At 38.8% G+C, this 20,877-nt stretch overlaps 1 protein-coding gene across 1 annotated transcript; it reads right to left on the reverse strand.

Moving 5' to 3' along the window:
* Positions 1-2,768: 2,768 nt before the first annotated feature.
* Positions 2,769-12,622, reverse strand: fip1l1b (FIP1 like 1b). The gene is made up of 16 exons (XM_083931552.1): positions 12,362-12,622; positions 11,593-11,647; positions 10,451-10,529; positions 9,745-9,857; positions 9,332-9,396; positions 8,983-9,090; positions 8,709-8,839; positions 8,287-8,405; positions 7,433-7,486; positions 6,226-6,325; positions 5,931-6,084; positions 5,700-5,781; positions 5,174-5,229; positions 4,688-4,883; positions 3,806-3,952; positions 2,769-3,051 (listed from the first exon to the last, which is right to left on the reverse strand). Exons 1-16 carry the CDS (start codon positions 12,435-12,437, stop codon positions 2,910-2,912), a joined length of 1,677 nt encoding a protein of 558 aa, XP_083787678.1. The 5' UTR covers positions 12,438-12,622; the 3' UTR covers positions 2,769-2,909.
* Between the last annotated feature and the right edge of the window lie 8,255 nt (positions 12,623-20,877).

Genomic DNA, 20,877 nt, shown 5'->3' on the forward strand with positions numbered 1-20,877 from the left:
ACTTGTGCACATCATGCATCATTGAATTTTATCTCATGGAACCAAATATTTTCATTGCTGACAAAAATACGGGTTGAAATTAGACAAAAGTACCTGAGATACAAAGTAAAAGTGCACTTACGTCTTCATTGCTGACAGTTATGTGTTTTACCAGACTGTCACAGCTGCTCAGAGGAGCAGAGTGTGTCGCTGAGAGAAGATTCAGCAACACAACAACAGCAACACACATCTTCATCCTCTAGATGGCTCTTGTGTTTTTTTTCTCCCAGCTTTTCTTCTGTGCCTCGCAGTTTGTCTTCCACAGTGATTTCCTTTCTTTTTTTAGGTGTATCTCTCCACTGCCCACCACAAACCTTATATCAACAGACTCCCCCCTAGGATGCTGTTATATATTCACTTTTCTGTGAGATGATGTAAGCAAAGCAAACAGTCCAGCGGGAAGAGAGAGGGCAGACTTTGACCTGGTAATCCGATCACATCTAACAGTAGAGACTGTTATAAACAGTAGGCATATGTATGTTGACCTGTCACTGATGAACACATGCTGCAAGTACACAAAAGTTTAATACTGTTTCTAACACCTTCATATTCTCTCAGTTTTGCTGTTTTCAATAGGAAACCACAGCTTTTAAACAAAGCCACTTAATGCCCTTTTTATCTTATTCCTTCAGCCAGTGGCAGAGATAGAGGACGTATTCAGATCAGTTACTGAAGTAAAAGTAGCAACACCACAGAGCTAAAATACTCCATTAGAAATCCAGTCATCCGGTTTAGAAACTTATGTGTATTTAATGTAATCCTTCTTGCCTTGAGATCAGACCTTTTTAATGGAATTCCATTGCTAGGCAACAGCCATGGTCCTTTTTAACTTCCTGTCATTTGATGTCTTTCAAGGAAATAAACAAGGGCACATTTAGAATGTTTATGTTTACATCTTTCAAAAGGTCTATAGGAGATTAGTGTAGGGTTTCAGTTTCCTACCACTCCTGCACAGACTTTGGTTTACTTTTAATTCACATGTGTATGTTAATATCTTTGTACATAATGTATAATTTGTAATTGTTGCTTTATTTTTATTTCATTGTACAAACAAAATAAGTCCTAAAAGCGATCCTAAAAGAATTTAAATGATCTAACACACTCAAGTTGCACTTGAGTAACTTAAATTGTGTAAAAAGTAAAATTGTAGTTTTAAAATGGTACTGACCATTATATAATAGATACTAAAATAATGTGATTAACTACTGTTTTCAGGGTCTATAATGAACTTTTCATACTTAAGTCCTATAAGTGTCCTGATACAACTACTGAGCGTGTATGTCAAATGATCACTTGATGGAAAAGACATAAAAACTGTGAAACCCTAGATCAAACATAATTAATATATGAGCTGTAGCCAGGATTTCAGAAATACTGGCGTCACAGGTCTAAATCCCCTCGCAAAACTATTTGGGTTGCAATATTTTCATTTGAACTTTGTCCTCACTGATCCGTCCGTGCTCTGACAGTCTACCCACACAGACATTTGTGACCGTGTTTCACTCCCACAAACGTTAAGTAAACAAAATGCGTGCCTTGATGTACACATGAATGGGAGAAATCTTCACGTGTCATATAAAGTGGTGTAGAAAATTATCTTGCATTAAACATCTCTTTTGCAGCAGCAGTTACTCCTCATCACCATCAATTTCAGAAATGATTTATAATATAATCTATAAATAAGTAAATCATTTTCATTTAAAAGGTTTTACTACTAGACACAAGTTCTCTGTGACTGCTCGCCTGAAACGTTAGAAAAACTAACCCCTTCAACAGATGAATGTGAAAATAACCTTCAGTGTCAAACTGAACATGCATAACAATAAGAAAAATTACTTTATGGATTGGTACTTAAAAGATACTGTTTATGTATATCTATCTATCTATCTATCTATCTATCTATATATATATATATGTTCTTGTTAAATGTTTTCAATCGTCATTCAGTTTTATAAATTGATTACTTTTTAGCATTGGACACTTGTTTTTGATTATTGCGGTCACAGCTTTGGTAAGAGAGGCCGTTGGTACATTCACATATCCTATTATGTTTTTCTTCTTTCCTGGTTCTTGAATCACTCGCTGCTTTCATAACTCTGATGGTGGAGTCAAGATGAAACATGTTTGTTTTTAGCCACAATAAATGAGAAGACTACTTATCTGTGAGGGAATTTTTTTTTTTGATCCTAGCCACTACCATGCAACCTGCATTACACTATTTAGGATTTTTAGCTGTATGGGCTGCTTTCCATTATAGATTCTACAGTCACCAGTGTTCTGTGAAATATTACTATGAAGCAATATTGGGAAACTAATAAATGTACAGAAATATTGGATTATTTATTCCAAAAAAGAAATCACAAAAAGACATCTTATCAAAAGTGTTTTTTTTTAATTGAACTTAAACCGACAGCTGTCTATAGATGTCTCCGTACAAGAACAAACAAACAAATGACAGAAAAAAAAGAACTAAGCCTGCTGATCATCCCAACTATACAGTGAATTCTCTGAGCATGACCTTATTGTTACAGCAGTGCTCTGAGAGGAGGGTCAGGGAGTGGAGGAGAGAGGGAGGGGGATGAATGATTGATCGATGCCCTGGCTGGTGTCAGCTAGTGTTGAAAAGACGGCTGAAGTAAAAAGGACATCACTCCTTTACCACATACTTTATCCATTCTCTGCCTGAAGTGATGGTGAACGACAGCAGGATGGAGGAGAATTGAGATTTATGGAGAGGGGAGTGACAGGATGCATCGATCAATCTGCAACTTCCTGGTTTTGTTGGTCTGTGCTCATCTTCTCCCTTTTCCTCTTTTCTCATCTTGGAAGGAGACAGACGGACAGAGAGGAAAAAAAGGAGGTCGGGACCACTACTCCATGGCCTCCTGGTTCTCTTGTTCTCCGCTGATCTCCTCGCTGACCTCTTTGCCCTCTTTGCTCCTCTTACTCTTCTTGTGTTTGTGCCTCCGGTGGCTGTCGCCCTCCTCACTGTCATGCCTCCTCCTGCTACTGCTGCTTATTGAAGGAGAAGGACAAAAGTGCGGAAAGGACAGAGGAGGCGAGGAGAGGGGGAGATTTGACAGGTAGAGGAAAGAGATCAGAGAGGGAGTAAAGGGCAGGGAGGGAAGACAATGGGAGAAGGGAGATAAAAGGTTAGGTAGGAGAGATGGATGAATAGAGACAAGAAAATCAATGAGTGAAAGAAAACAAAAGGTGAAGTGAAATGGAGACGGACAACACCGCAAGTAAAATGCCAGCATGGTGCCCAATCAGAATAAAGGAGGTGAGGTTAGGAAAACAACAAAGGTTGAGACAACTGAAAAATGGAAAACATTTTGATATACTTTTTTACTGGAAGATACAATTAAGGCTGTTAAGCTTCCCGTTCTCACATGGCACAGATTTACGACTCAAAATTCTTAGTTAAGAATTTATTTTTTTAAGAATCATGATTTCAGAGGTCAACTAGGGACTTAACTTTTTTACTAACATGGATTTTTATTCATAATAAAATCATAAATACATTTTACTAACTGAATATTATATTATAATTACAAACTTCTCATGATTTGAATGTGATTTTTTTAACACAACCCTTTAAACAAGGCAAGTATTAGTCTCACGTGTTAAGAAATCCAAATCATGTCATGCCTGCTCTGCCTAGTACCAGTTGCTAAGCTACGACTGGAGAATAACTATTCAGCAGAGGGATTTTGGCAAATTTTCAACTTTTCTAGATCAAGACGTTTTGTGTGTGTTAATGTACCTGCGAGAGGACTTGTGGCGTCCCTCCTCTTTCTCTCGGTGCCGCCTCTCTCTGTGTCTTTCCTCTTTCTCTCGGCTCGACCGTTCACGATGTCGCTCTCCATAGCCGCGCTCCTGGTACTCGCGGTAACGATACCGCTCCTCTTCGCTATGGAAGTTGAAAGAGCAAGAGCTTTTACTTTATTATGTTATGTTTGCATGCATACCAAACAAGCCCATTCTGATTAAAATACAAAAAATAATAAATTGATGTTAATGAAAAAATATTTTATCAGTGTCCGTGACTGTGAATGCATGAACATATCCTGTTTTCACAAAATATGCATTTCAGTGACATTCAGGAGTAAATTTGCAATCATTTTTTTTCAAGGCAAATCACAGCAACGGTATCAAAGCTTAAAATGCTAAAAACAAAATCTCATGATATTTATTTTAATGGTGCAACAAAGTACATAAATATAAAGATTGTGCACGAGTCTCAAATCTCGAGTCCCCATCTCTGCTGGACAGACAGCTAGAAATGCTCTAGCGAAACTAGCAGCTGGCTGACCTAATAGCTCTTCCTGCAAAGCGAATGGGGGAAAAAATGGTCAGCGAGCAGAGTGCCAGGGGGATTTGAATGAGACTTAAAGTATCGATACTTGCGCCCAAAAAATCAATACTTTCTGTGGAAACAAAATATCGATTTATATCGCAGAATCAATAAAATCCTACAGCCCTAATAATGACACCAACAAACAAGCTGCATTTAATGCAAATCTGTCACATTATGGCTGATACCTGATCCACTTACTAAGGATACTATAATAGCTATCTGGTATGCCAGATGGCTGCACCCATAGACAAAAGCTGTGCCTGTGAATGTGTGTTTTTTCCTCCTCACCTGGTGTAGCCCATAGCTGAAGGGCTGTGCTCTCTCTCTCTCTCCCGCTCATGTGTCCTCTCTCTCTCTCTGGGCCTCTCTCTCTCCTTCTCTCTTTTGTCATCTCGACGGGAATAGTATTCCCATGGTTTAGCGTTTTCCACCATGGGGGGCCAAGAAGGAGGCACACCTCCAGGCATGGGTGGGGGGTATGGACCTGAAAATACAAAGAAGGGAAGCCAAAGACAGAGCTATTAATTTGTCTTCAAATGTTTTCTGGAAATGAGTCCGTTCAAATCCAGTTAGCAATCTGTGACAGTATATGATGATGAAAATAGGTGATCATTCATATTAAATCATTTGAACATACCTATGTTCCCAACAACATTAAAGACAACAATATGAATATCTAGGAAAGGCACATTTGCTTTAATCTGTCAAAATATCCTTGTTTTCACAATTTTAAACACTTTGCAGTAATTATATGACATTTGCTGCGTTTCCTACCTTGAGGGAAAGGGTATGGAGGGACAGAGCGTCCATCATAACCTCCGGGGTGGCCACTGTGGAAACAGAAGACAGGCAATGTGTGTGCGTGTGCAAGAGAGAGACAGAGAGTCCACTTGTGCTTCTATCACTGCAAGGACCAAAGGTTTCACAGTAAGATGAATTAAAAAAACACAACTATTAAGGCATTATGCCATGTTAAGTTCAAAATATCTAGAATGATGCCAGCGTGTAAAATGTTAAAACCAGAAAGAATGCCAGCTAAACTTTTCCCCCACTATTTTGTCTGTGAAGTCACAGTTATCCTTGAATTAACAATGTAGGGGATAAAGATTGTTCAATTTCAAGTCCAACTGAAATTACATTTAGTCCATTTTTGCAGTCAAACATAATTAATAGTTAATTAATAATAAAAAAAACGACATAAAAAAAAAGGAAATTATTCTTTTTGTCTCAGTTGGCTGGACGGGCGTGTCGCTGTCTGTGTTTTACTAACAGCAGTTGTGTGTGTTTGAATGTGTGTTACCTGTCCATAGTGGGGATGATAGCAGGAGGGGGCCCGCCAGGTGGAGGAGGAAAACCAGGAGGAGGGACGGTAATAGGCAACCCTACAAAGGAGAAAGAGAGGGATGAGAGAGACTCTCAGAAACTCAAAGAAAACAACAAAACGGCAGAAATACAGGGTAAGACAGGATCACTGTTTAAAATAACATACACACAAGAGACCAGCTGAGAAAGAATTAGATGATGAACTTACTGGGTGGGGGGATGAGTGGGGGTGCAGTGTTGACGTTGGGCGGTGGAGGGAGGAAAGGAGGTGGTGGTATGTTTGGAGGAATCGGCCCAGAAGGGAAGAAGGGGGGAATCTTAGCTGGAGTCGGCTCAGCATCTGATTGTTCAGAAGAGATCACCTGCACAAAAACAGACCAGATGACAACACACACTCAGCAACGTTTATACAGTACTTTAGTCAGAGTTAACAAAGACTCACCAGGAAATCACATTTTTTTTCCTTTTAATTCAGAGTAACTATCTGTGTTGCCTCAGTGTACCTGGATATTGTTGCCTTCTAGATTGTGTCTGCGTCGCCCTTCAACCCTACTGATGGTGGCCGTTCCTCCACCAATCACATCTATAGTACCACTCGTCTTCCTGGGAAAAGATATAACAAATAAAAAAAAATCAAGGCATTGAGCATACACTCTGCTCTATTTCAACACATACAATATGCAAATATAATCAGCAATATACGTATATGACCTATATATCTAATTCACAGGAAAGCTTAACAATGCAGCCCTAAATCATTTCTGCAGACTGTACAATTTGACATATGGTGACAACAAATGGCCTGTTAATGTTAAGAAATATAAACTAACAATAATGATACAGATCGCTTAGATTTGGGTTGTTTTTTAAGAACTAATATACATACTTAGTAGGGTAGTTTACAATGTAATTACTTCTTAACTTGGAAAAGTTCTGTAGTCTACAAAATATGTAATGGTGACAAATGTCCTCAAACCTTTATCCCTTTTACGTACAGCAGTTTCGTCACAAGCACCGATACAAATAGATCTAAAATAACATCTGTATGCTCTCATGACCACAAGTTGAACACCACTTTAGGTGAGCTCTTTAAAATCTCCATTAATACCAGGAAAGAGCATTTCCCTGAAGAAATACCCCATGGTGACTTGAGAAAACTTTGCATATTAAAATTCATTGTTGCACCAGTCGGTGTTTTAAATGAAACCACTTTGCACCTCACACCTTGCCCTCTAACAAAGATCCATCACTGTGTTATTTCTTTACTCAACATCCTGGACCAACTACAAATACATCTTACGAAGGAGGTACGGATACCTTTAAAGGGTTTTATCATTAAAAAATAAATTACGACCATTGTGTTAAGGTTGCAACTTTAAGAAAGAAAATGTGATGATCTGACTGAGCTCTACAAATATATTATATAAATACAATTCGATTAAAGGATTTTTCACTATTACCAACAGACTACCAAAAAAATAAGCTGTGGATTCAGCTAAAATAAGGATATTGTAGTGTCTCATTCTAAACCTCTAACTTATGTTAAATTTTTACGTTATGACACATCACCTACCCCAAAAAGAATAAAATGTAGCTTTGGGGCCTAGGAAGTAGGACCAGAAGGAGTTTTTTTTATGTGGTCAGCTTTCATGGTCAACATCAACTCATTTACCATCAGGCCCTTGTAGGGAGACGGCGATTCCAACTTACGTATAATAGGACATGTCCGGAGGAGGTGGGCCAGGCCACTGAGGGGGAGAGATCCTACCATTTTGAAGCAAAGGACAGAGGAAAGGAGATGAGAATAACATTGAACCAAACACACATGTACAGTCCATGGGATAACTTATTGTAACTACAGGGACACTGATTGACCAGGAAGTGTTTTTTGTGTTTCGTGTGAGTCAATATAGCGTCTGAAGAGGTTTCATTTGAAAAGCAAAACACAAGAAATATCTATCGCTACCACAAAGACCACCTAAAAAAATCCCTTTCCTTCCTCTTAAGAGCGTCTGTTAACATGTAGCGCAAACCAATTTCCAGAAAAACAGCTAAAAAAAAACTGTGAATTACTGCATGTTTCTGTCCACTACTGTTATGAGAATATCAGGATTTGGGAGCATAAAAAACAGTTGGTGGCTCTAATTCTAAAATTGGATGCCAATGAACTGTTGCAGCAGAATAGGCGGCAGCAAGATGACGTAAATAAAAGAATGCCTATCAAACCTCAAATTATGGACAACCACATGGAAATTGTGACGGAAACTTGATATTTATGTTGTAATTTGTAACAGTCCCTCGTCGCTCCAAGCCTTAGTGGGCGTTTAAGTCACGTGCCTCATGTCCATGATATATCTTCTATTGATGTACCAGCTTTTCCCCCTCAGCGAAGCGTAAAACATTTTTTGCGTATTTTTACTTTTTATTTATGCACACTTTAAAACAGGTGAATGGAAATTTAGTTTCTTAGCTTATCTGTCTTTCTTTACGCTTAACTTCTAGTTGTTATATCACCAGATATCTTAATTAGTGAAGATAAAAAAGAAGAAGTGAAGAAGTGTTACCTGGTGACCTGAGTGATAGTGGGCTTGTACAGGCTGATGGGAGATGTGAAGTCTGGCTTAGAGGTGTGAATGGGCAAACTGGAGATGTCTTTGTCATTGCCTGTCCTGCCTTGCTGAACCTAAGAAATAACAAAACAAGCTTGTTAATATATTTCAGCAGATGTGTTTTTTGTCTAATTCATGACGGTAGACTCTTCACACACAAAACACTGTAGAAATATAAGTGTTAGATTTGTATGAAATTAAACTATAATGTTTACTTTTGACACAAAAAAAGAAAAAAGGCTAAAACATTTATGATAATGTGAAGTTTCCAGTTAAATCACACAGGAAACTGCTCTGATTCCAACTACCTGATGAGACGTATGAAGAAAACATAAAGGTGATGAAATGAAATTAAAAAAACAAGTATAGTCCCTCACAGTGATCTTGCTTGTCACCGAGCCAACAGTCGAGACCTCCAGCCCCATGCGCAATCTTTTCTGTTTTTCACAGTAAGCCTTCCATGTGTCTTCATTGAAGCCGTAGTTAAAGTAGTCAGACAGATCCGCACCTATACACATACAAAACTTGTAAAACACTGTATTTGCTTGGCATGACATTGCCAACAACACAAAAAAAAGTCTAAAGGAAGAGTTACACATTTCACTTTTTTTAACCCCATGCGCATGCATGCAAGCACACACACACACACACCTGGTTTCCTCCAGGGTTTCTCTTCGAAGGACTCCATGTCCGCCTCCAGAACTGGAACCCCGTTAATGTTTCCAGGAGCATCCAAATCCACTCCTTTCATCTTGGAGGCTACGGAAAAAATAAACAACAACATGGTGTCTAAACATGGGTATACTCTGTGTAAAGGGTTCAAGCATTTTTAAAAACACTTCAATGCACATTTTTAAGCTTTCCAATATCCGTTGTTATTGTGCTGTAAACAACAATTATTATGTTTCATGACTACATAAAAATTAAGATTTCCCAGACCCGTAGGAACTCTATGTTAAATATCTATATTCTATGTTTGTTCAATAATAGAGGGTGATACCTTGTCCATACGGTCTGGAGCCCGTTGTCTTTATGTTGAGATTGACAGGTGGAGCTCCGTAAGTTCTGGAAGGGAAAAAAATAAAACCCTGTCATTGATATTACAAAGTCTAATCGTAATTAGCTTTCATATACATCATATATAATACTCTATGCGAGAAAAGAATAGGAACATCATCCATATTAAACAATAAAAACTACACAATCTGAAACATTGCACTTTGAAGTCAGAACTGTATTCAAATTATAAAGAGATAGATTAAGAGCTTAGTTTTTAGTAAGAACAAAAAAATCCTCTGGGTGGGCAACCAATTTTACTTTGTTTACAAGAACATTGAGCATCTTAAGTGTATTTAAACTGGTCAATGACTGTTCGAATAAACAGTAAAACACCACACTTTGACTAAACCTTACGTGTACTGTGGTGCTCCAGTTTTGATGTCTCCAATGGTGACGCGGACATCATCATCGTCATCATCACTGTCGCTGTCACTGTCAACATCCTCACCTGCACCTTCACCTGTTGCCTGACAGAACAGAGAAAAAAGGGGATGAGGTGTGTTCATTTCTCAGAGGAAGAGAAATCACCTGAGAGAGGAATAAGCATGTGAATGTTCTCATTCGTCCAGGTCATCGTTATCCTCAAAGCAATTTCAGTCAAAAGTAACTGGACTGGTTGTTTGTCTAGGAAGACGTTTCACCTCTCATCCAAGAGGCTTCATCAGTTCATGTACGCATCTGACCAGGCTGGGACTGGTCCAACTAACTGGTGTGAGATCCAGGTATTTAACCTCTCACAAGGCCGATGATGTCACTGAAACCCCCTTTGTGCTCCAAGTGCCAGAGAGAGGAATGAAAACTAAAACAAAACCAATTCTGCTAACGTGTCTCATTGCTTCCTTCACTCGCGTCTCAGCTCCTCACAACAAGAATGAAAGAGGGAGAGATGAGAGGAAGAGACAAGTGGACAGAGGAGCTGGAGTCTTACGCACTTGTGACTTGCTGCACAGCTGTATCTGTCATGTGGAGGGGCTTATGCATAGGATACACGTGTGTACACCAGGAAGCATACGTTGGCATAATGAAGAGCACACTGACTGTGTGCATGCATGCTACTTACCTCAGGGGCCACTCCATTCCCTGTAGTGTGTGCAGCAGCATCGTCCTCTGTTGGAGCATCAGCACCTTCAGCAGGTGCACTGTAGATCAAATGAAGCATTATAGATTAAGTTTCTTTAAGTTACAGACAGCACATAACCAAATATTCTATACATCTTTAAACAACGCAAATTAGTTCATAAATGCCCAAAAATATAGCAAACAAAACCTTCAGCTAAAAAAAGGCACACTACGTTCACTTCAGCTGTGTAGACTAGACACAAGCTTTCAAAGATACAGTGACCTTTTTAAACAAGTGCCTGAGTAACATGTGTTGCATGTCAATACCCGCATTCCCCGCTATGTTTGACACGTAACAACAACTTCATCCAAGTATTTTATCCAGTTTTTCGATGCTGTTAAAGGGCTGCATACATCTGCAACACACGGCTTGTTCATTTTTAATGATATAGTATCCAGTATTATTGTGCCTCAGATACCGTGCGTGCCAAACAGTCAAAAAAGGCCTTATCACAAGATGGATACCCCCCTACCACTATTAATCAATTAATTTTTTCTCTCACACTGTACTAGCCTTAGAGCTGTCAACTGCATCTGTAAACAATGCTAAAGGAGAAACATTAGAGGCTGTTAAAAAAGAGCTGCTGAGCTGGTGATATATGTATATATTGTTATGTGGAAGGGCATAGGCACAGTTCTTTACAGTCATGATATGTCATATTGTACAATCACAAACGCCTGTGGTAGTTGTGAAAAGGCAAGAGAGGAGAGGGGTGGAGTTTCTATATTGTATGTATAATTTGTATATTTATATGTTTAAACCACCTCCTGAGGTTGGTTAAAAGGATTGGCCACAAAATTATATTATTTTTTTATATCAATCTGTAAAATTACTTAATTAAATATGTGTATATACAACTTTTTTTTGTATGTGATGATGAGTCAACAGTCAGTACATCTTTACATTTTTCTTTGAAACCTGTGAATACACACCAATGAGAGAGTTTTAAAGCTTCTCTGTGGTATCTCTCTGTGACTCTGAATAACACCTGCTACCCTGGACGTAAACAGGTGTCTTCTGTGTTTATAAATCTCTTACAGAAATCCAAGGTGTTTATCTGGATAAACACAGATGTTAGATACCTGACTGCAGCATTCAATTTGGCTTCTTCATCCTCGTCTTTGCTCTCAGACTCATCTGAAAGATGAAAAAGATAGGATGTGATTAGATAGAACTTTATTTATTCTTGTTCCAGATTGCTTTAAAATTGCAGTAACAATTACAAAAATAATTACAAATGATAACAATACCAATATGAGATAACAAAAGGGCACCAACACGGTGAAATATAAAAATAGTGTCTCAGGAGTAAAGTGCAAATGACAAAACACGATGTAATAAAAATATATTGCACATGATAATGAACATAATGTAGCCAGTGATATTGACATTGACAAATATTGCACATGATGATGAAAGGTAATGCTGAACATTATATTGATATTATTTTTTTCCTGCAGGAAGGGGAGGAGTTGTACAGTTTGATGGCCACAGGTAGAAAAGCTATGCTGTGGCGTTCAATGGTAAACAGTTAGCCTATTTCAACCATAAGCAGCTCTAGAGGCCATTCACAGGCTTATCATATTTAACATATACACAAAATTAATCAGAGAAACATTTCACGGTTGAATACTTCCTAAATAATGCGACAGAGAGCCCTTTAATGAAGCAGAAAAATACCGGGAACAGCAAACGGTTGAAGCTATCTTAGCTTCCCAGGCTAACTCTCTACACTCCTCGCACTAGCTGTCAGTGCAGCTTAGCTGTTCATTAACAGAGCAGCACAAATACAAGAGGAGGAGTTGTGTGTTCGCGTACAGCCTGTGGTCGTGTGTTTGTTTGTGTTTTTACCTCCATACAGCCATTCCTCCTCCTCGTCTCCAGCGCTGGCGTCGGTGGTTGTTTTGTCCGCCTCCTCTGCAGACATGTTCGGCTAACCACGGAGCTACGAGCTAAAACCAACAGCTGCTTCACAAAGTCAACGTTCAACAAAAGCGTCTTAATGCAGAAATTACACGTTACATTTAAACATTAAGCGGATAAAACGTGGTTATTTATACAAAAACGACGCGTTCATTAGATGAGAAGTAGCTCCAAACCTCTGCGGGTGTGTGTGTGTGAAGTGAACCCAGGAAGAGGTTGTTGGCGACGGCGGCTCGTTGAGGTCACGGGGACCGTCTCGGTGCAGAAACCACAGCGCCCCCGGAGGTTGAAACACAGCATACCTCATTCAGAGTGTTGACATTATCATTATTATTATTATTATTATTATTATTATTATTATTATTGTTATTACTATTATTATTATTATCATTGTTGTTGTTGTTGTTGTTTTTGTTGTTTTTGTTTTTGTTGTGGTTGTTGTTGTTGTTGTTGTTGTTATTATTATTGTTGTTGTTGTTGTTGTTTTTATTATTATTGTTGTTGTTTTTACTTCATTCAATATAAAAATGTATTTTCTTACATGTTCAATGCCAAACATGAATTTTTAAATGTATAAATGATAATAAAAAAGGAATGAAGAGTAAGAAAAACAACATATGGGGTTCTGCTTAACTAAAGGAGTACATTTGAAATGTTTTTTTTCCAATTTATTATTTTGAAGTTTTAAGTTCCATAGTGGTCAAATATGATTTAAAATCTGACTCCTCAAAAATGTAAAAGGAGGATTGTTTGTCAACCCAAATCATTTTATGCATATAGCATTTTACTAAGATAATGATCATATGAATTAATATTTGGGATGTTAAGAATTAATCATGAATCCATCTTTGTTAGTATTACATTGTTTTACAAAGGGGTGAGGGTAATTCAGGAAGAAGTATTTTTCCTTAAGTATAAGTAGCAATACCACAGTTTAGAAATACTGTTTCAAGAACAAATTGTGCATTTAATTTTTTCTCAAGTACAATTACAAAAGTAGTATCAACAATATGTACTTCAAGTGCCAAAAGTCAAACTACTCTTCAAATTACAATTTCAGAATTATATAAAGGTACGTATTATATATAATTAGTGTTGCAGCTAGTAAAGATGGAGCTCATTTGAATCACTTTATAGATTCATAATTCATTAATTTATTTAAAATGTGCATTGATAATATAGATCTGAAAAGTAACCAAACTGAAGCTGTCAAATTATATGACCTAAAAAGTATTTTGCATCTGAGATGTAGTGGAGTAGAAGTACAAAGTAGCATAAAATAGAAGCATTGATCACCGGTGGCACCTGGTGGCCCAACAATCAGTGGTGAAATGTACATAAGAATTTACTATTTATATATGCTGCAAGATACATGGACAAATTATGAGATGATGGCCTCTGCCCTGGGCACAGATGTCTCGAAAAGCTCTTGATGTGATGTGACAGCTTCAAAGTGAAGGGATTTCTAGAAAACTTTGCAAAAAATGTTAGCAGTCATTGTCATAGCCAACAGTCAATAGGCTTATGAACACGACAGAATAAAGAATCAAATTGTCAGAAATTAATATATAATATATCATTATATAATTATTACATTACTTTTGGTCTTCCTAAAACACTTAGCTTGTTGTTATTTTGCAACCCACATTACAACGATCAGGCTTCACAAAGGCTGTTGATAGTTTACTTAGTCTTCATACACATTTCATACAAGCCTGCTTTATCTCCTTGTCTCTGAAGTATCAAATTAAAAAAATGTACCAATTCCACTGTCTCTGTCACCTGCTCCACAGTGGCACATACTGATATAACCTTCAGAAGAGGAGGTGGAAAGGAATAACAATTAATCACACTCTCCAAACATGTCAGTATACTTACTGCTCACATTGTTCATATCCTTGCTGAAAGGATATATACACTATGCACAGATAAAACAGTAGTTCTGGTGCAGGCTGTCAGGGGCCCAAAGCTCATCATGGCCCCGAGGGCCTCACAGTTGATTAATCTTGGGTTAAGGTGAGGGCTTTGTGCAGAACAAATTCTTCCAAACCTAACTGCGGAAAAAAAAATCTTAATGGACTCACTCACAGGAAAGAGACTTCCCTATTGTCTAAAACACCCCATATGTAAAACTAAGAGCAAATGATAAAACGCAGCCCCAGATCAAAATAACACAATAGTATGTGTACCACTGTCTAGCTACGTTAGGCCATAAAGTGTAGCAATATGCCTTAATGTAAAATTGTTGAATATAACCCAGAGAGTTAGAGAACTGCAGTTGTGAGTGAATAGTTGCAGGGATTGATCACCTGACTGCCAAGGAAATGGACTTGTCACTCCACCAACCTGGATTTATTGAGCAGCAACCAGGTGAAATAACTGTAACTCTATAACTATAGCTGTGTGTTGCTGGAAAAGAGAAAACCTCCTCAATATACTCACAACCTAAAGTGACTACATTAATAAGATAATGTAAAATAAAGCAAGATTTAATTAAATAATAAATGAAAATGCAGGAGATATAAAACAATACAAGTCAACTAAAAGCCAGTTAAACAAAATGTATAATTTTAGCTGTATTTGAAAAGAAAATATAATAGTGCTGTTCTTATAACCTCTTTGACTGTATCCAGCTCTAATAATACATCCATGTGTAACACCTGGTAAACCGCCATTAAACTCAGCAGAAGAAGAAAATGATGGGGTCAGTTCAGATGTACGTATACGCAGCGGAAGACATCTCTTATTGTTTTCAGGAACATGGCAGGTTTGAATCCGTTCAGTTTTCAGCTATTCTTAAAAAAGGAGCTTGTTTTGCAAACAAAATAACTTGTATTGCCTTTTAATTATCAAATCACCTGCGAAAGCATAGGGGAGATGCTAAACCGTAAACGAGTCACAGATTCAAATACGGAGTCAAGGGAGACTTGTGACTGGTTCACTCGCACCACTTGAAAGCGTCTTTTATCAGATGGATGTAACTCTTTACATGCTCGTCTCTGCGTTGTTTCCACTTAACAACACAGCTCATTTTCCTGAGACTGAAGTTCTTGAGGTGGAAAATTGGCGGTACAGATTCCCCTGAAATCGACCCCTGCTCCCATTTACACATGCAGGAAATGTTCCTTGGAAGAGATAGACTGCATTTGTGAAAGGGGCTTAGTTGTCACGACCGTGAATGCACGGTCACCTCTGCTTGTAAATCCAGACTTAGGAACTGTGAGAGGAGCTGTATATACTGACCCAAGTGTGCACCCAGATCGGCTTAGTGGGTCTTGGTAGGTCTTGGCGCCAATCCATTTAACGCCTAACACTCAATTTAATTTCTCTGACAGAAATACTGACTTTTTCTTCAGTTCGTGCTCAAAGCCCACACATTCTGCCCATCCTGCAGGAGGTTTTAATGGATGGCAGTTTCATTGTGTTCTCACTCACAGAGAGTCTTGCTGCATCCTTTTACATTCATGATATCAAGCAGCAGCTGCAGGCTCATCATCAGCAAACTGATTGCTGTTGTGGTTCTGTTTGCACAAGAAGTTGCCCCCGTTAATGCAAGACTATTGTTAATGCATTTATGGCCCAGTTAAGTGGAAGCCACTTTAGCTTTGTCAGTAAACGACAGGGAAATCTGTGGATTCTTTCACTTTGTCGTTTCTCCACCACTCTAGCTGTTATCACTTCTTCTTCACAGTGGTGATTATACAGCTCACCTCTGTATAATCATTAGCAACATTCGCACATACACTTTCATTATCTGATGCTGAAATGAAATCAATAAGCAGACATGCACACATGAGTTTGGATGTGAGCGTGCACACACACAGGGGTTGTTTGATATTTCTGAGTACATTGATTTTTACCACACAAGTATCTACTGTATCACATCATGCATTTAAGCTTTTGTGTGGATATCCGTATGTAGTAGTACGCAACACACACACACACACACACACACACACACACACACACACAGGAAAGCAGTAGAGAGAGAGAGGGATGCCAATGGTCTTTCAGTTAAACTAATCATTGAAATTGCATTTATTTCATTCACTGTCTCCCCCAACCTCATCTTTACTCCATCTGCTTTCTGATGACGGTTCACAGTTCCCTTTTCTCCTCCTCTTTTCCCTCATGTGATACTTTTTTCCACCATCTCTATTTAATCACCCCACCCTCTCTCTTCCTATCTACTGATATGTTTCAAAATCAAATTTGCTTGATTGGCTTGCGGGAAAGCATCTTGTACAAGGTTTACATTGTAAGTACAGTATAATAGTTCAGACAACACACTGTACAAGACTGATGAAAGCTAAAGTATCTCCACATTCTAAGATTTGAGTTAATTCAAGATGTTTATTGGTATACGTGTGATATACATACAATCTGATAACATTGAATATAATCACGAATAAGCATGTAAAAAAACACTTAGAGAAACCCATTAGATTATCTAATAAATAAATAAATAAATAATCTATTAAGCTTGGGAAAAATGTGGGAGTTTTTTACAGGACAGCTACATGCACCATACTATACATCAACCATATCCCCAAAATTGATAATGCAAGAAAACTATTTTTTGGCGAACAAATTGTGAAATTAAAAGAATGTGAAAAGATTGGATGAAGACTTGGTTGACAGGTGATGTTGGTGGTGGTGTTGCTATTACTTTGTCCACCCCATGTATATCAGTGAGGGTATACTAAAAAACAGAAACTTGCAGTAAAAACGGTTTCAACAAAAACAGAACATTAGAACCTTAATGAAAGTAGCATTTATTGCTGGATTAGATAGCTGTACCTAATAACTTGGCAATTGAGTGTGCAACAGAACCGCACATTCCAGTACAACATAACATTATGGTAATTGTGAGAAACATACAATAAAAGTGTTTAAATAAAGAGGAGGCAGATGTTAAAGTATGTGTTCAGTACAGTTATATGGCTTGTTCCTTTAGTTTTCTCTCTGGCTGTGACCTGACGTAGTTTGGTGCCTCTCTGCATTTACTTTTCCACAACTTTTACTCCCTTTTCTCTCACTCTACCACCTATATTTCACCACATTTGCCTTTATTTCCCCTTTTCCTTTCCCCTTCACCCTCTGTATCATCCCACTAGTTGGCTCCATGCTCCCGCCCTCCCTGCATCCATCCCTATTTCCTTACATTGGATTAGGGCATTTTACAGCCTAGTCGATGCTAATCAGGTTTATCCAGAGAGAGGGCGATCATTGGGCTATCAGTAATTACTCGCGCTGATATTAGCTTACTCAGATATGTGCCCTGGCACATTGTCAATCCACATCATCGCATTGGAGCAAACATATGGTAATCTCAACAGTGTGATGCCGTACATGACAGCTTAACACGGCAGTTTGTGCTCTTTTGTTTTGCAACAAAAAGGTCCATCTGTTGTGATAATGAATGCATGTTTTTCCACTGACTACATTTTGGTTTTGAGAAGTTGTCAGGCAACCACAGGTAACCGGTGGAGACTCCAGGATGTTACTGTGCCTTGGCAAGAAATAATCCAGCACCTAACCCCTCTAAAACATCAACCTGTATTTAAGTTTACAGATTACGCAGACAAATTATGTATATTTTTTAAAGATATTTATGACGCTGACATCAATCAAAGTGAATCTAAGGCCTTACTTTTTTTCTCTGAGAGAATGTTCTTTATTTATTTATTTGTTTTCTGTGACCCACCTCTTAGTCCGATCTGTTCCATGGGTCATAATTGATGTGTGAAACACCACAATTGAACCATGGATGGACACTTAACAACCACACAGAGTGGGTAGAAAAACAACCTCCTCTGAACCGACTGTAATAACGGAGAAGGGAGACAAATGGACACAGATATCAGGTTTATAATGCCCAGTCAGCAGCAGACCGAGAACAGTGTTGGATTGCATCAGGAAAAAAAAGGTTAAGCTGAGCTTTTGGCCAATCATTTAAAGGAGAAACGATGAGGTATTCTTTGAGTTTAGTCTGTCTCTGGTGGTTTTGTGGAAACAGCCACAGAAGGTGTATGTCTGTACGTGCCTGCCTGAGGGTGTGAAGATCCATTTGTAGGTGATTGAGTTAGGATGTGTGTGTATGTGTGTGTGTGTGTGTGTGTGTGTGTGTGTGTGTGTGTGTGTGTGTGTGTGTGTGCGTGTGTGTGTGTGTGTGTGTGAGTGCGCAAGTCTGTGTGCGTCACTGAAAAGGAGAAGGGGGAAGGTGAGAGAGAGAGACAGAGAGAGAGAGGGGGAATGTTTTTCATTACGTAATCTAATCTAAGTGGCTTTTTTTCTTGTATAAAACCTCTGATGCCCTCTATGAGGCCGCTGTCCTCATCTGTCTAAAAGCAGAGTGAGTCATGCTGTGGGTCTACACAGACACAAACAGAGATACACACACAGAGATACACACACACACACACACACACGCCGCACACACACACACACACACCCAGAGTCACAGTGAGTCAGCCAATATCTGCTATAGACACTCACCTCAGCGATGAATAATGTAATAGTGAAAGGCATATAAACTGCTCAGATGACATGTGGACTGCAGACATATAGATGATCCTGACAGACTTACACAAACACAGTGACATCGCCACAGAGCATATGGAAAGCTGGACTTAACAGGTGGATTGTACTTTGACACCTTGAGGTGCAGGTCTCTTTTGTCTGCATGCAGGGTATTCAATAGAGGGTCTGCCTAATCACTTTTGGTTGGATAGTTACATGAGAAGATTGCAACCGGTTAGGCTAGCTTAGCTTAGCTTAGAACAAAGACTGAAAACAAAGGGAAACAGCTAGCCTGGCCCCAAAATGTAACAAAATACATATATAATATAAATATGTATAAATGCAATATACGAGCCCATCCAAAATTCGCAAACTAACTTAGCCAGTAGAATGTGAATGAGCTCATTTCCCAAACTATATTTCTGAAGGCCAATCCAGATGTTAGCATCGCCCTGGTTCTCTCAACAGAAAGCCAAGCCAAGCCATAATCTTTACAAATCTACCACACTTTTATGATTTGTGAAGCGTAAATTCAATCGCTAGAACTAAATAGTTAACGTTATAAAGCTAAGTACACTACATCCTCATGACTACAAAGTCACCACCACTAGTTTTCAACTGATTCTGCCAGTTCAGCGTGGTGACATCAGTGGTCTCATTTAGCCACTGGTTAGCAACCACTTTTATTAAGAAACGTACAAGTTTCAAAATTCAAGAGTGGGGTATTTATTGATTTATTATATGTCGCAGAACATACGTTTGTTGTAACCACAGGCTTTATTTCAGGTATCTTACCAACAACCCGTTGAAAAAAATGACATTTCTAACTAACTTCCTGCAGCGCTCATTCACACACAGCACACATTCCTTTAATGTTCATTTGACAGAGGTCAAGACCAGTATGATAAATATTTGTGTTAGGCTCTCAGGCTACATGTCCCGAGGAACCTTTACGTCTGCTGTGCGACACAATTTTGGGTGAGAAACAATTAAACGTTTTGTGGTGCAAATGTGAAATACCCCTTAGAGGCATTACTGTCTGCAAAAACATCTCTGTCAAGCACATGGTTGGGCTGCGACTGCCGTCTCTCCCCCGAGGCTTCTCAGTCAAAACCACCCTTTCCTCCCTTTACCATCCTTACTCTCCAAACAGTGCTTGATTGTGTGATTATAAACCCAGTTTCAAACACTCTCCACAGTCTATTTGGCCAATTTTCCTGTAAAAATAAATAGTGCTACATCACAATGACCCAAGGACAGGATATAACTAGACTTTAGTTCCACTTAATTTTTTTAAATGTGCTTAAAGCAGGCGGTTGGTGCTCTTTGCATAGACATTAGGAAGAAAAACTGTTCAAAAGTCCCGTAGCTGAGCCCCAGTATGCGTGTGTGTGTGTGTGTGTGTGTGTGTGTGTGTGTGCGAACGTGTGTGTGTTTGTGTGTGTGTGCGTGCATGTGTGTGTGTGTGTGTGTGTGTGTGTGTGTGTGTGTGTGTGTGTGCACGTGCGTGTGTTTGTGTGTGTGTGTGTGTGCGTGCGTGCCTGCGTGTGTGTGTGTGTGTGTGTGTGTGTGTGTGTGTGTGTGTAGAGGTTTCCAGCACATTTTATTATCTGAAACCATTACTAGTGGTATTTTCCAGATAATACACTGCAAAAACAAACTAATTAAACAAAAATGAATCAGTTAAAGTGAAGTTCTGCTTCTGTTACTTTGTTTAGCCTCACCCTGCCATCATGTGCTGAGAAAGGCATAATAAGCCATGAGGCGATGAGGTTCGAGATTAATCATGTGTGTAAGAAACGAAGAAAACACAACAGCCCCAGTGTCCTCTTGCATATTCCTCTAGAGCAACAGGAAACACATATACACCAAAAGAAAAAAACCAACACACACTTAAATATACAGAGCTGAGGCAGACTAAT

Source organism: Echiichthys vipera (genome assembly GCF_963691815.1).
Source record: "Echiichthys vipera genome assembly, chromosome: 2".
In the NCBI taxonomy this organism is placed as follows: Eukaryota; Metazoa; Chordata; class Actinopteri; order Perciformes; family Trachinidae; genus Echiichthys; species Echiichthys vipera.

Excerpts from the sequence above, each read along its gene's own strand:
- fip1l1b (XM_083931552.1), bottom strand. The coding sequence starts at position 12,437 with ATGTCTGCAGAGGAGGCGGACAAAACAACCACCGACGCCAGCGCTGGA. Across the intron at positions 9,397-9,744 it reads ACTGGAGCACCACAGTACAC|AACTTACGGAGCTCCACCTG; the intron begins GTAAGGTTTAGT and ends TTTCCCTTCCAG. Across the intron at positions 8,840-8,982 it reads GAAACCCTGGAGGAAACCAG|GTGCGGATCTGTCTGACTAC; the intron begins GTGTGTGTGTGT and ends GTATGTGTATAG.